The sequence below is a fragment of the Capsella rubella genome, unplaced genomic scaffold (genome assembly GCF_000375325.1).
Source record: "Capsella rubella cultivar Monte Gargano unplaced genomic scaffold, Caprub1_0 scaffold_5, whole genome shotgun sequence".
Taxonomy (NCBI): Eukaryota; Viridiplantae; Streptophyta; class Magnoliopsida; order Brassicales; family Brassicaceae; genus Capsella; species Capsella rubella.
The window spans coordinates 5,500,187-5,513,903 of NW_006238919.1; the positions used below are offsets into that span (position 1 = coordinate 5,500,187).

At 36.1% G+C, this 13,717-nt stretch overlaps 3 protein-coding genes across 3 annotated transcripts in view; 1 reads left to right on the plus strand and 2 right to left on the minus strand.

The window, feature by feature from the left end:
* LOC17886348 (indole-3-acetaldehyde oxidase) overlaps positions 1-1,461 on the minus strand; it is a 5,026-nt gene extending 3,565 nt beyond the window's left edge. Inside the window, exons 1-3 of the mRNA XM_006293265.2 lie at positions 1,316-1,461; positions 1,070-1,231; positions 1-986 (exon numbers count right to left, since the gene is read on the minus strand). The exon at positions 1-986 is cut by the window's left edge and continues 792 nt beyond it. Of these exons, the coding sequence (XP_006293327.2) occupies positions 1-986; positions 1,070-1,202 (1,119 nt within the window). The 5' untranslated portion in view covers positions 1,203-1,231; positions 1,316-1,461. The remainder of the gene's footprint in view (positions 987-1,069; positions 1,232-1,315) is intronic.
* Positions 1,462-1,542: 81 nt separating this feature from the next.
* Positions 1,543-8,241, minus strand: LOC17884664. The gene is made up of 14 exons (XM_006290455.2): positions 7,976-8,241; positions 6,901-7,602; positions 6,301-6,498; positions 5,902-6,213; positions 5,189-5,316; positions 4,041-5,111; positions 3,752-3,893; positions 3,504-3,660; positions 3,254-3,417; positions 2,982-3,064; positions 2,571-2,670; positions 2,227-2,288; positions 1,907-2,066; positions 1,543-1,832 (listed from the first exon to the last, which is right to left on the minus strand). Exons 1-14 carry the CDS (start codon positions 8,129-8,131, stop codon positions 1,659-1,661), a joined length of 3,609 nt encoding a protein of 1,202 aa, XP_006290517.1. The 5' UTR covers positions 8,132-8,241; the 3' UTR covers positions 1,543-1,658.
* Positions 8,242-12,614: 4,373 nt separating this feature from the next.
* Positions 12,615-13,385, plus strand: LOC17884821 (vacuolar iron transporter homolog 3). The gene has a single exon (XM_006291808.2). It carries the CDS (start codon positions 12,646-12,648, stop codon positions 13,252-13,254), a length of 609 nt encoding a protein of 202 aa, XP_006291870.1. The 5' UTR covers positions 12,615-12,645; the 3' UTR covers positions 13,255-13,385.
* Positions 13,386-13,717: the final 332 nt, after the last annotated feature.

Genomic DNA, 13,717 nt, shown 5'->3' on the forward strand with positions numbered 1-13,717 from the left:
TCTTGACAAGCTCATTATATTAACAAATGCACCAGCTGCAAGAAGTATGGTGGCCATGTCAGAAGGAAAATGTTTCTTCTGAGCCATGACAAGGTTTCCCCCAATGCTACCTGAGTTCCTGATAAATCTAGCCGCAATCTTTTCCATATGAGTCGCAAGTTTTCCCAACATCTTCTCTACTCCCGGTGAGACCTTAATCTCCTTCAAAGCAGCAATAACTTTAGAGATTGTTACCACTGATCCTATCTCAACCCCATTCTGTTTTTCCCTTATCTCTTTCAACTGCGGGATTCGAGTTATATCTATGTATTTGTCATAATTCTGCTCTCGTTCATCCTTATAGTATCCCACACTTGTGTTACCAGCAACCAATTTCATAGAAACTCCATTACTATTAGCCTTGTAATCTACCAATAAGCTCTGGAGTTCCTCAACACTCGCCGGACTGCACCATCTGTATATTCCTGAATTCATAGACTTAATCTCATCTTTGAGAAACTCCGGAAATGTACAGACACTCTTCTCACTATCAAATCGAGGTAATATCTTATTAGAATCCTTATCCCCTTTCTTACAGAAAGAGTTGAGTCCAAGATCCTCAATGTCAACATCCGAAGCAAAGCTCTTGCAAGCATCAACAATAGGACGGTAGCCAGTGCACCGACATAAGTTTCCCGAGACAGCCTTCTCTGCTTCGACAACCGTAAGCTCGGAAGATTGAGACTTGTCAGCGTCTAGGAGCGCAGAGAAGAGAGAAACACTCATTCCTGGTGTGCAGAAACCACACTGAGAAGCGTGGAAACCGGATATTCGCTTGTGAACCGGGTGGAAACCGTCTCTGCTGTTCCCAAGTCCTTCTGAAGTCGTAATGCTGCAATGATTTATGCTGCAGAGAAGGGTAAGACAAGAGCTGACAGTGAAATCTTCGACTTTTTGTAGAACAGAATCGTACTTGGAAAGAAGTACAACACAAGCACCACATCCTCCTGAACCAAACAACAACAATATGACTATATGAGACAAAGAACCACAAATAATAAGAAGAAGGAATAATAAGACAAGCAATCACCTTCGCCACAGCTTAGCTTGACACTCTTGAAAGGAGTTTGATAACGAAGGAACTCTAACAAAGTTGTTGATGGGTCAACGGAGGAGAGCTCAAGGTCGAACCTTTGCCCATTAATGGCGAAAACCAAGCTCATTCTTTTTTTCTTTCTCTTTTTGTCTGCCTCTGTAATCACTTATCTAACGTAAGTAATGTGTATACGAAATGTTCCTTGTCCACATACATAAAACGCAAAAATAATTGGCCAACCCTGATTCGAGATCTTCAAGGCACCAAAGTGGACTGCGCTGTCACCACTAAATCGAGACTTTTGACTTGTCTACCTTGTCGTATGTACATATGTGTACACTTCTACATCACCTCCTCTGCCTACAAAAAGTATCTTTAATAAAAATAGAAAATACAATATAAATAAGATGTCTTTATCACGAATAGTGTAGTTGTTCTGACATAGAATATACTTTTTAATATGAGAGTGACAAGAAAAATAATTGTTAAGATAAGCTCAATTATTTGTGTGGGAAACTGCATTGGAATTAAAATATTATACAAAAATACACAACACACAAGAGTGTCAGAGAATGTGGTTTTCTTAAGGAATAAGAGAGAAGATGTTAGAGTCATGAAGGATATCTGAATAATAAAGGTTGAAATTGAGGCAGTCCCAGAAGCGAGTTAGCCCAGATTTCCCATGTTTTGGTGATCTCAAGTGACACTTATGCAGCTCCTTCATCTCTTTGTCAAAATTTTGCTTCACCATCTTCACCTGTTTGATGTAAAGATAAAGTATAGGCTCTCGCAACAAACTATAGAAAAGGATTTGATATGTACACTCTTTACCTGAGACGTGTTTATGCCTAGCGTTTGTGTACAGAAATCGTTTGGGACTAGACCTGTACTCTGCATGCCTCTGGGAAGACAAGACCGGAAGTCCAGCGCGCATTGCAAGATGTTCTCTATGATGTTAGATATTACTCGTGTTTCTTCAGAGAGGAAACATCTGCAAAGGTTTGATAACAGGCTGTTAGATCAAAATATGTATGTCCAAAGAGAATAATTATATCAGGTCAGTCAAATTACAGATCCAAAAAATGTCGGAAGCAAAATTTTGCTTTACGGCTGAATTATGGGTTCTGAAACCGATACAAAACATGACTTACATGCGCAGAGCTTCACTTAGATAAGCCATATGCACAGATTCAAGATCCATCATATCCTTGACCTGAAAAAGCCAGATGTGGTGGGATGTGTTATTCTTATGCAGGAAACCAAATAGAGATAAACCACCACTGAAATCACAATAAAGTTATACACTATGCACATTAGTTTCAGAGTAGCTAAGCAATGAGGTTAACACAGTGCCAATAAGCTAAAGTTACAAAATTTTGTTTGAGGAACTCATGAAAAATCCTACTTTTAGGTAACATAATATTTCAGCAAACCATGACAGACGGATATTTATATTATGACCAAATAGACTGTAGAGAGTAAGGCGTGCCCAGACCTTATGCTTAAGGGAATGAAGGAACTTGGACCATGATACATGAGACAATTCTGAATGAACATATTGCTGTAGTGCTGTTACGAAATGGTTGATCTGATGCCTAGCACATAGAAGAAAGACATCAAATGATACTCAGGAGAACAAGGAGACTCCGTGATCTGAATGATACATTGTGCATATCATACAAGACAGTGATGAAGAAACAATACGAATGTTTGTCAAAAGATGTTTAGCATTTTCACAGATATTGCATGGACTGGTATCAATGTCTTTTGTTACTCTTATAGATGGTCAGGCCAGAAGAAATATGATCACCATACCTAATCATGCAGTCAAATTGCCTAAAAGATACTTAGCTCAATGAGTCGCCATGAACTTACGAAAATGTGAAACCTTTATTTATAAATTTACCTTAGTTTTATCAATATGTTCAACCACCGGAGTTCTTGCTTCAATATCTTCTCTTTATTCTCATGCATCATATGTCTTACATCCTAAAAAGACAGTATAGTGAGTGTGCCATTAACCCAGAAGCTAAATAGTGCTACGAGAAATATAGGCAGACCATTAAAAACAATTTTCAAATAACATCTTCCACGAAGAATATAGAAAATTGCAGCAAAATTTCATGTTAAGGGGTGCTATGTAATAAAAGGAATGAATCAACAAAGTCAAACCTTTACCTTCAGTGAACACCAGACATCAGTTACTGCATAGGCTGCTAATTTCACTTGAACTAGAAAACCAAATACATCAGCATAGGCTTTCAGCGCATCGCATGTTAAAATTATACTGATTGGCCAGTCCACTCGATAACCCAACCTTAGGAAATCAAAGGATCGCACTCCTGAAAATTTCAACCCATCAGTATACGACTAAAACACACCACGCAAGTCGCAAAGTAGTAATTAATTTGCAAGCGGAAGACCATACCAGTGGTTGATGCCGGGAGATGCAGTGTGCCCTGTCCTTGGTACAAATATAACCTATCTTTACAAGTGTCTTGTTCACATGAGGATCGCTGGATAGATGATTCTAGAAACCCTTGGATTTCTGCAATTCTTTTATCTGCGTCTGTAACAATCCATTTCTGGAAATCCAAATGAGAAAAGATAGATATAAGCATCATCTAGAGATGTTAAAAAAATAATTACAATACAATAGAATAACAGCAGACTTACATGATGCCAAAGGGACACTACAAATACATCTGCCCAATCTGCTAGTTCCATAAAATGATACCTGCGTAGAGCTAGCAGATGTTCTTGCAAGCCAAATCCTTCTTCCAGCAACTTGATAGATAGCTTACTTACAAAATTATATCTTTTGTCTATTAAGGAAAAATTGATATATGAAAGATAACATGTTATCATGAGAAAACATCCCTAGAAAGGAAATGCCAGGGAAATGTTAAATTATAAACCTAAAATTATGTATGTGTATAGCAAATGAAAGTATCAAGAAGGATACTGCAGATGTATTTCCTGAAGTAGACATTTGTCTATAACAAAATCAAGTGGCAATTCAAATGTGACAGAGGATCCATGTCTGCAGTCACTAAATGCACTAGTTTCAGGGTTGTTTGATCTACAAAGCATACCCTCCCATCTACCTCCACCAAATGCATTTGATATTTCTTCAGCGCAGCCTTTCAAACCCGAAGATAAATGACTGCAAGAAACTTTAGGTTCTTCAACCTGAAACCTATCTATGCTAAATTCTTGGTTGGCATCGCGATGACAGTCTCTATCTATCCGAGGACTATGAGATTCCTTGTGAAATTCAATAGGGAACCCTACAGGTATCCTGGCAATACATGTTTTTGAAGGGTCATCTACTGCAGAAAAATCAAACCAATGCAACGATTTTCCATGGTCCCTCCTGCTTGTGTTTCCGTGCTTGGACAAAAAATCACATCTCAGTAACGGATTCATACTGAGCACCTCGAAAGGGTAGTTTACCTTTGTGTCTTTTTCATGTTCTGTTTCATGCTCTGGACAAGTGCCACTGGTGGAAATGTTGTTTAATAATAGTTTACTTCCATCAATATTCATTAAATATCTCTCTTCCATCCTAGCTCCCGTTACATTTTGTGGATCTTCTCTGTAATCTTCCTCAGACTTCTTATCAACACAAAATGGATTTCTAGGTAATCCGCCAAGAGGCCATGACTCAATAGAAAGAGGCCCCCTAAATTTATCATCCTCACATACTTCAACTGACTCTTCTGGCTCAGTTTTCATCAACTGACGACTAGTATCAGCCTTCTCACTTTTCCTCACAAAATTATTGTCAATATAACCAGAATCACTATGCTGAACCAGATTCTGATTACAATTCCCAGCAGAGGCACCAGAGAAACGTAGAGCTGATACATAATTTTTTGGAGGTCCCACTAATGGACTTTGTGAATCAAGGAGTAAATCGGATGCTTCGAAAGAATCCCTAGCCGATGAACATTCAGAAGAGCATGACGCATCTATCTCTGAAAACCATCTGTCTTCTATATTCTGATCATCAGAATACGAATCACTCTGATCCCTGAAATCCCAAGAAAACGTCATCAATTCATGTTCAGCAGGCTGGGGGTAAATGATAAATAGAATCAGGATAAACACCTGGTCAAGTCAATTGCTACTGTTGAAGGACTTAGTAAACTCTCATCCAGTGTTAAGAACACAGAACTTTTCTGAATTTCATTGCCATCGCCATAGGATATTATTGGTAAAGATATTGCTCCAGAAACCTAAAATAAAAATGTCAGTACAGGATAGAACTGAAAAGAAGTAAACTTCTCATATGATCCAAATATATGTTATTAAAAACAGGATAACATATAAAGGTCCCTATATAAAACCAGAGAATGAGACGCTCCTACAGAGCTGAATAGTGTAATATGAAGGAATCCATAAGTGCAACGCAAAAGTGAATCTGACTATGGAGCATGCATTTAAGATTTGCACGTACATGGACTTTTAGGTCTTGTTTAACCAATGCATCTGAAAGCTACTGTATGAGAGAGACTCCCAATGATATTGATTTTGATATCATAGTTTATAATGTAGGATTGAAATTAGACATTTGATGTCATTTGGGATACACAAACAAGGTTTCAACTTAACTATTAGTAAGATATTAAATTACCTAGGGAAAATTTGATTTCACAAGAGTAAAATAACATATGTCCTATAACACGAGTGAAGTTAGAACTGGCATAGCAATGAGAGAGTACAATTAGACAAATAAACGAAAACGACCAAAGCTTCAGAAATAAAAAGAAGAGGTCAAGCGCTAATAAATTGGCAGATAAAAATCAAAGGATGCATGATACCTGCCCAGGAAACAGTTCAAACGTTTTTGAAAAGTCACCAAGTTTTTCCTGCATCCTTCTGTAGTAATCGTCTCTTTTCTTTATCATCACTTCTATATGTAATTTACTGAAAACTAATGGAGATGGACACCCTGGAGTACTGGTAGAATAATACGTCCAGCAGGGAAGAAGATCTGTGTATTTTTTGTGTCCAGATGCAGGAAGATTACACAGTTCAAGAAGTTTTGTAATTACTTGAAGCTGTTGACCAGCCCTTAGTATCGGTACCAATAAGCCGTTTAAGAAACATGGAACAAACCTTCCTTCTCGCTCCTACAGTGCAGCAGAAGAAAGCAATCTGATACCAATGGTTTAAAGATACTAAAATAAAAGATGCGGTAAACACAAAGATAATATTACCCTCACGGTTTCCAATGGGGAGATGCCAGGCTTATTCCAAGAAAATGATGTTGGTTCACTGACACATTCCACAATGAACTCCTTGTAAGGATCATTAAGTTCGGCTTTATATATCCAAGATCTTATAAACTCACAATATGGCTCACATGTTTTGAGGAACAAAAACTTAAGCATAGCACTGTGGGGAGGATCAGCAACCTACAACAGGATATGTGGGAAAAAATAGTCAGAACAAAATTTAACTGTACAAGATCCTGGCTCAGTACATATAGCTTAAGAGAGTGCGATTTCAGACTAGTCAGGTTATGTATATCACTTCGTTTAAGTATAACTTGCAGCTATAATCACCATATCAAGTGGTCCACATCACAAGGTGCATAGATTTATTTAAATGCCATGTATTGATATTCTTTCAAATTTCTTTAGAACATGTGTATACATCAGTCACAAAAATGGAAAATCTAGAGAGTAGAGAGTAGAGAGTAAAGATATGCAGAGTTTTAATGACACAAAGTAAAGGCTACACTAATCGATAACTATGTGCGTCATTAGAGAAAAAATGAGGACGAATACTAAATGAGGAACATAACATAGCCTGACCTGTAGTTGGGAATATAAGTAAGTAAGCAGGTTGCTTCCTCTGTAGAACCCCTGAAATCGCGTGGTGGCTTCCTTAATCAGACATTCCCAAGGAGAAGTACAATAAGACAGGGATATATCATACAAATCACATATGTTCGCTAGAGCTTCAATCTGTGTTCGTAACTCTGTAGTATGCAGAAAAACTTCTAATAATGTAAATTTTGGATGAACGACATTTGTAAGGCAGCCTAACCAAGAGGAACCATGGTCAGACCCATCAACAATGTTTGATGAACGCCTCAGTTCTATAGATGCACATAATGTATCCAGTCCAGATATATAGCCTTCGAGGACCTTTCTGACAGCAATAGCAAAAGCCTGATTAACAAGAGTATAGCAAATCTTGTTATTAGCTTCTTCATTTCCACATATTTTATAGCTCCCCTGTCCCTCAATATCTGTTTCCACATCCAAATTCAAGCTTGTGAAATGGTCGACAAACTTGTGAAGAAGAAACACCAAAGAACCAAAGCAGCCAATGTTTCTAAGAATCTGTCCCAACGCATCAGTGCTTGACAACCGATGCCACAAGCTCGGAATTTTGTGGAGGGTCCTGTCAGCTGGCTCAGAGCATAATGCAGAAGAGAGCTGTTCTATACTAATAAGAGAAGACTCAACACCTTGCAGAGCATTCAACGCCAGCCTGACCAAGCTAGATTCCTATTACAAACGTAAGAAAGAACATAGTTTCAATTACGCATGATCTACACACATTTTATCTTGATAACGCGCCATAGACTATGAAAGGACTTTATATACATATCTAATCTAAGCACTAAATACATTAACCAGTGTTCTCAATAACAAGTTGTCATCTTAGAGAGCATCTTCACCTTATAATGTAGCACTAAAAGCCAATACGTAAAGCTTTCTCCACAATGTAATCTTCCCTAGATAACTATCCCGCACCCAAATTCAAAAACCCTAAATTGATTCTACATAACTCAACAAAATTGATACTTTTTCTCCCCCAAATCGTCCAATCAAAGCCAGAGAGATGATAGAAAGAAACAGAGACTTTCACTAAACTTACGGAGACAGAGGAAGAAGACGAAGGAGTAGCAGAAGCGGGAGTTGGAGGAAGAAATCGGCTAGTCGCGGAAGGTGAAGATTCCCAATTTCGCGGAGGAAGGTAAGGCTCATCCACTTTAAGCTTCTCCAGAAGCGAAACGAGGCTCGTCGTCGCCATTATTGTAAATATCTCTCAGTCACTCTCTCACTCCCAAATTTACAGAACTTGCCGGAGAATGGTTTCGACGGCAAAGGCTTCTCGGATTCAGTAGTTAAGCGTAGAATTCTGAATTCTGAATTCAAAAAAAAAAATGTAATTTTATTTTTAGTTTTATCTTTTGCAATTTTGAAAAAGTAATAAAGTAATTGGATCACCGTTATATTCAAATTCGGGTTAAATGTGGTTTGGATATTCGGATCGGGTTTGGATCGGATATTTCGGATTTGGGTTTTCAGATTTAGAATTATAAAATCTATTTGGATATTTTCAAATTTTGGTTTTTGATCGGATTTGAATTAGATATTTTGGGGTTCGGATTCGAATTATCCACAGTATTCAAAAATCTAAAATTTTGTGTACATATCTATCTAAACTACGCAAAAATGTCCAAAATATCTAAAAACTACGACTACATTACTTAAATATACTCAAAAAATAGTTGTTATACATGAATTTACTTAAAGTAATTGAAACCTTGAATATTTTAAGCACTTAAGTTGTTACATGTAATGAACATTATTAGTATATAACTATGTACTTATGTTTTGGACATGCCTGGATATCCATTCGGATTTCGGATCGGATTGGGTTTGGGTTCGAATTTTCGGATCTTGAATTTTAGAATCCGTTCGGATAATTTAGATTCTTGGATACGGATTCGGATCGGATTTTTCGGTTCGGATTCGGATCGGATTCTCGGATTTAGATATTATGCCCAGGGCTAGTTTTCGTGTTTAGAGGTATAGAACACATTCAGATACAATTAAATTTTAGATTCAGTTTCGAATTCGAGTAATCAAAAGTTTCCAAAAAATAATTAAAAATTTTGTATTTAAAATTCAGTCCAAACTACTCGAAAAATATCCAAAATATCTTAAAACCTAAAGTAATTTTTACTCTAATTTACTAAAAATAGTTTAAATACCCAAAAATATCTAAAATATTTGGATACTTCAATTACTATAAAAAAAAGTTACTATATATATATGTTACTAATATGGTACTTATATTATGGGTATGTTCGGGTACTTATTCTGGTTCGGTCGAGTTCAAGTTTGAATTTTTGGTCTTGAAGTATAGGATCTGTTCGGATATTTTAGATCGGGTTTGGGTTGGAAAATTTCTTTGTTCTCAACGCCCCTAAATTTCCATATTTGGATTTGGATATTATGCCTAAAAAAATCGTAGGTTTAACAGTTTTTTGGTATTTTGTCGTTTAAAAACTTTTCTAGATTTCGAATCTTGTCCCTCTTTCACACAACAGAAAAACCTAACTTTTTGCAAGTGAAAATGAGTTTCTTATTTTTATTGAAATTTTAGAATTTTGTTTTAAAAACCTGTACAAAACCATATATATATATAGGTATAACGTGGTAAAATTATTATAGTTCTGTAACTAAATATTTTCTAAAACCAAAAATTACAACTTGGTAATATTTGGTACAACTAGATCTATATTACAATGACAAACTTAATCTTGAACATCAACAATGCTAAATCAGATTTGGGTCAGACGTAAATTGTTAAGGTCCATAGATCAAAAAATATAATCAAGATTTTAGCAACCAAGTTTACAAATAAAACTTTCAAAAATATAATTTTAGCTGTGTAAACACTATAATCAACAAATAATATATGACATCGTTACCCAATTCTTTCTTTCTTTTTTTGTTAAAGGTTTCGTTACCCATTTCTAATTTAAAAAATATTTTACAAATTTCTAATCATTGGGGTGGTGGGAAGTATCTAGGTCTCCCATAACAATTTGGACGAAAAAAGAAAAACATGTTTAACTATATTATTGAAAATGTTAAGAAAAGAACTGCTTCATGGAGTGTGAAGAAGCTTTCCCCGGCTGGTAAAGAAATTATGTTAAAATATGTGGCTCTCGCAATGCCAGTCTATTCTATGTCATGTTTCAAAATCCCGGTAAGTGTTATTAATGAAATAGATTATGAACTCCAAAGATATTGGTGGGAACGTAGAAACAATGAACGTGGCATACCTTGGATTGCTTGGAAAAGACTTCAACATCCCAAATACGAAGGATGTATGGGGTTTAAAATTTTATCGAAATTCAATGATGCTTTGTTGGCTAAACAAGCTTAGAGGATTCATAAGCATCCAGATTCTTTTTTTGCGTGTATTATGAAAGCTAGATATTTTAGAAATGAGTCTATTTTTGATGCAAAGAGTAGAACAAAACAATCTTATGGCTGAGCTTCTATTTTAGAAGATCTTAAAATTATATCAAAAAAAAGGTATTTGTTACATCATTAGCGATGGAAAAACAGCTAGGGTCAATATTGATAATGTTACAAATTCTCATCCACCGAAGGCATTGCATAGTGTTCAGGCGAATGTTAATCTTCATTATAAGGATCTTATCACATATGTGGATAGCTATCGGTTCCATCTCAACCTTCCCAGTCAATTACTACTACAGTAGTTGGTCATACTTGGACTAGACCTCCAGATAATTCTATTAAATGCAACTACGATGCAACGTTTGATATTAACACTAAACAAGTTCTAGGAGGATGGGTTATTCGGGACAAGAATGGTGCTTCACTTGGTTGGGGATCTGCTGTTTTTGATCAAGCTATGTCTCCATTAGAGGCGGAAGCAAAAGCACTAGTAGCGGCAATGCAACAATGTTGGATCAGAGACCTCCATGCAATTTATTTTGAAGGCGACAGTGAACTTCTAAATAAAATAATCAGCAATACTCATGTTGATAGATCTATTGACTGCGTTTTATATGATATTCGATTATGGGCTTCTTTGTTTCAATATACTCATTTTGTTCTTACAAGGCGAAGTTGTAATAATGTTGCACATTTATTAGCCAAATTTGGTTTTATTCTGATTGTTTTTAATCTGCCGCAGTGGCTATCCAAACAATTGTATCAAGATTACATTAATTCATATATATATATATATATATATATTAACTTTTGATGAAAAACAAAATAAAGGGTTTAAAATATACATATGCATATGTGTTATAAATACATAAATTAGTAATTACAATATGTTAAGAGCACGTAGGCGAATACGTTTGCATGCATATATATGAGTGATCGTGACGATGGCCGTGAAGTGTCAAATTTAAACCCCACACACACTCCCTCTTATTTCTTTTTATTATTTATCAACTTTTTCTCTTATTTTATCTTTTGCTATATATAATTTAATTCATTTCTCAGTGCTTTCCAATTTAGCAATCCATCTCTTAATTATGTTATTTAAAGTTTTTTTCACTTGCACACGAGTCAAGAGTCAAGACTATACGTTTTCACGGCTCTCATGGCTTCATTGATCTACCAAACTCAATAGTAATGTGGCTTTAGCCTTTAGGCCAATGTTGGAACCGATGGTTCGTCGTACGAGAGAAAGTCTCGTCACCTCATTCTAGATTTGTCAAGCTCGGAACACATTTTTGTTGATCAATAATATAATGTAACACTAAGTCACTTAGAGGGGGAAATAGCGAAAAATCACCCAGACTATTTGCTGACAGTATTTTTATACCCAAACTATATGATACCTGGCAAATAACAAGCTTAACTCATAAAAAAATTCAAATTCCCAACCTAAATTATATGAAATCAGTCAAAATCAACATATACCAAAACGGTGTTAGTTAACCATTTAACGGCGATGAGTCAGCCAACACCATGACAATGACGGAACATCAGAATTAAGTAATATGACGTCGTTTCGTGATTTTAGGATTCCTGAATCAAATAATTGCTAAAGCAAACACTCAACAAATCTTCTATTCTAGAACCCTAAACTCACAAAACGACGTCGTTTTACTCAACTTTGATGTCCCGTCATTGCCACGGTATCGTCAGACTCATCGCCTTATATAGTTAACTAATACCGTTTCGGTATATGTTGATTTTGGGTGATTTCATATAGTTTAAGTTGGAAATTTAAATTTTTTGTGAGTTTATGTTGCTATTTACCGGATATTGTAGTTTGTGTATAAAAATACCGTCAACAAATATATATTCTAGGTTGATTTTCGCTATTTTTCCTCACTGACACTAACCAAATAGATCATAACAATATGAAAGCTTGTTAACTACACCAGCCGTTAACCACTTCATGTATAGTTCCAAAACTTCATTTATCCGTTTCATGCAATCGTAGCTAGTGGGCAACACGATTAGACACCTTTTTGCTTAATTCCAGTTCCAAGGTTTGAAAATATTATGTATCATCAGAGAAATAAATTCAATATTTTTCCAAATATAGTCAAAAGTGTTTTATGTTAGTGGTGATTATGATTTATGCCCCCACCACAAATAAGTGTCGTTGTCGACTTCATCACATAATATTATATACTCAATACAAAGTCTCTCTCTCTCTCTCTCCATAAATAGAACTTAACCTAGGCGTGTGTTCTCCACACTTACATTTTCAAGTCTTTCTCATTTAGGAAAACCAAGAAAGATCTAACCATGGAATCTCACAACAACATGAACCTAGACATGGAGAAAGATCAAGAAAAGGGTTTTGACTACTCAAAACGAGCTCAATGGCTACGCGCAGCTGTTCTTGGTGCAAACGACGGTCTTGTCTCGACAGCTTCACTAATGATGGGTGTTGGTGCGGTCAAGCAAGACATCAAGATCATGATCTTAACCGGTTTTGCTGGTTTAGTGGCCGGAGCTTGTAGCATGGCTATAGGAGAGTTTGTCTCCGTTTACTCTCAGTACGACATAGAGAAAGCTCAGATGAAGAGAGATCAAACCGGAGGAGGAGAGGCAGAGAAAGAGAAGCTTCCTAGCCCGACACAAGCGGCTGCAGCGTCTGCGTTAGCGTTTTCTCTTGGGGCGGTTGTGCCGTTGTTGGCGGCTGCGTTTGTGAAAGAGTATAAAGTGAGGATTGGTGTGATAGTGGCTGCGGTGACGTTGGCTTTGGTGATGTTTGGATGGTTAGGTGCGGTTTTGGGGAAAGCACCGGTGGTTAAGTCGTCGCTTAGGGTTTTGATTGGTGGATGGTTAGCTATGGTTATTACTTTTGGTTTTACAAAACTTATTGGTTCACAAGGTCATATGTATGCGTGAGTGTGTGAGTTTACTGACATGTGTGACCAGACCAAACTCTTCTTTATGTCTCAATGTTAAGTCAAATAAACTGTAAGAAGAAACAAAAAAAAAATGTCTAGTTTCAAATATGATTTTCCCTTTACAATCTAGTAACTTCACCAAATGACATTTTATATATTTGAGATTTATTCCAATAAATAACATGATATATTTATATTTAAACTTATCAACTTTATCACAAGAAGTTAAACCTACCTAATATGCTTCCTCAATCAATGAGACTTTGAATTGGGTGCAACAATTCAAATCGCCTATGTATTCTGAAACCAAATTTGGGTTAAATGTAACTTTTTTCTTGTGTGCACTACAAAGTTTTTCATGTGTCCCTTTGATACACTAATAATGTTGTAACAACATCAAGAAATTTTATCGTATAGTTCAAAGATTTTAGTGATATGAATCATTGTTAAATATATATATA

Bases quoted from the DNA above. Each gene is read 5' to 3' on its own strand.
- LOC17884664 (XM_006290455.2), bottom strand. From the start codon at position 8,131: ATGGCGACGACGAGCCTCGTTTCGCTTCTGGAGAAGCTTAAAGTGGAT. The intron at 2,289-2,570 runs GTCTGGGCACGC...TGGCTTTTTCAG, and splicing joins TTCATTCCCTTAAGCATAAG to GTCAAGGATATGATGGATCT. The intron at 2,067-2,226 runs GTAAGTCATGTT...AAACCTTTGCAG, and splicing joins CTAAGTGAAGCTCTGCGCAT to ATGTTTCCTCTCTGAAGAAA.
- LOC17884821 (XM_006291808.2), top strand. From the start codon at position 12,646: ATGGAATCTCACAACAACATGAACCTAGACATGGAGAAAGATCAAGAA.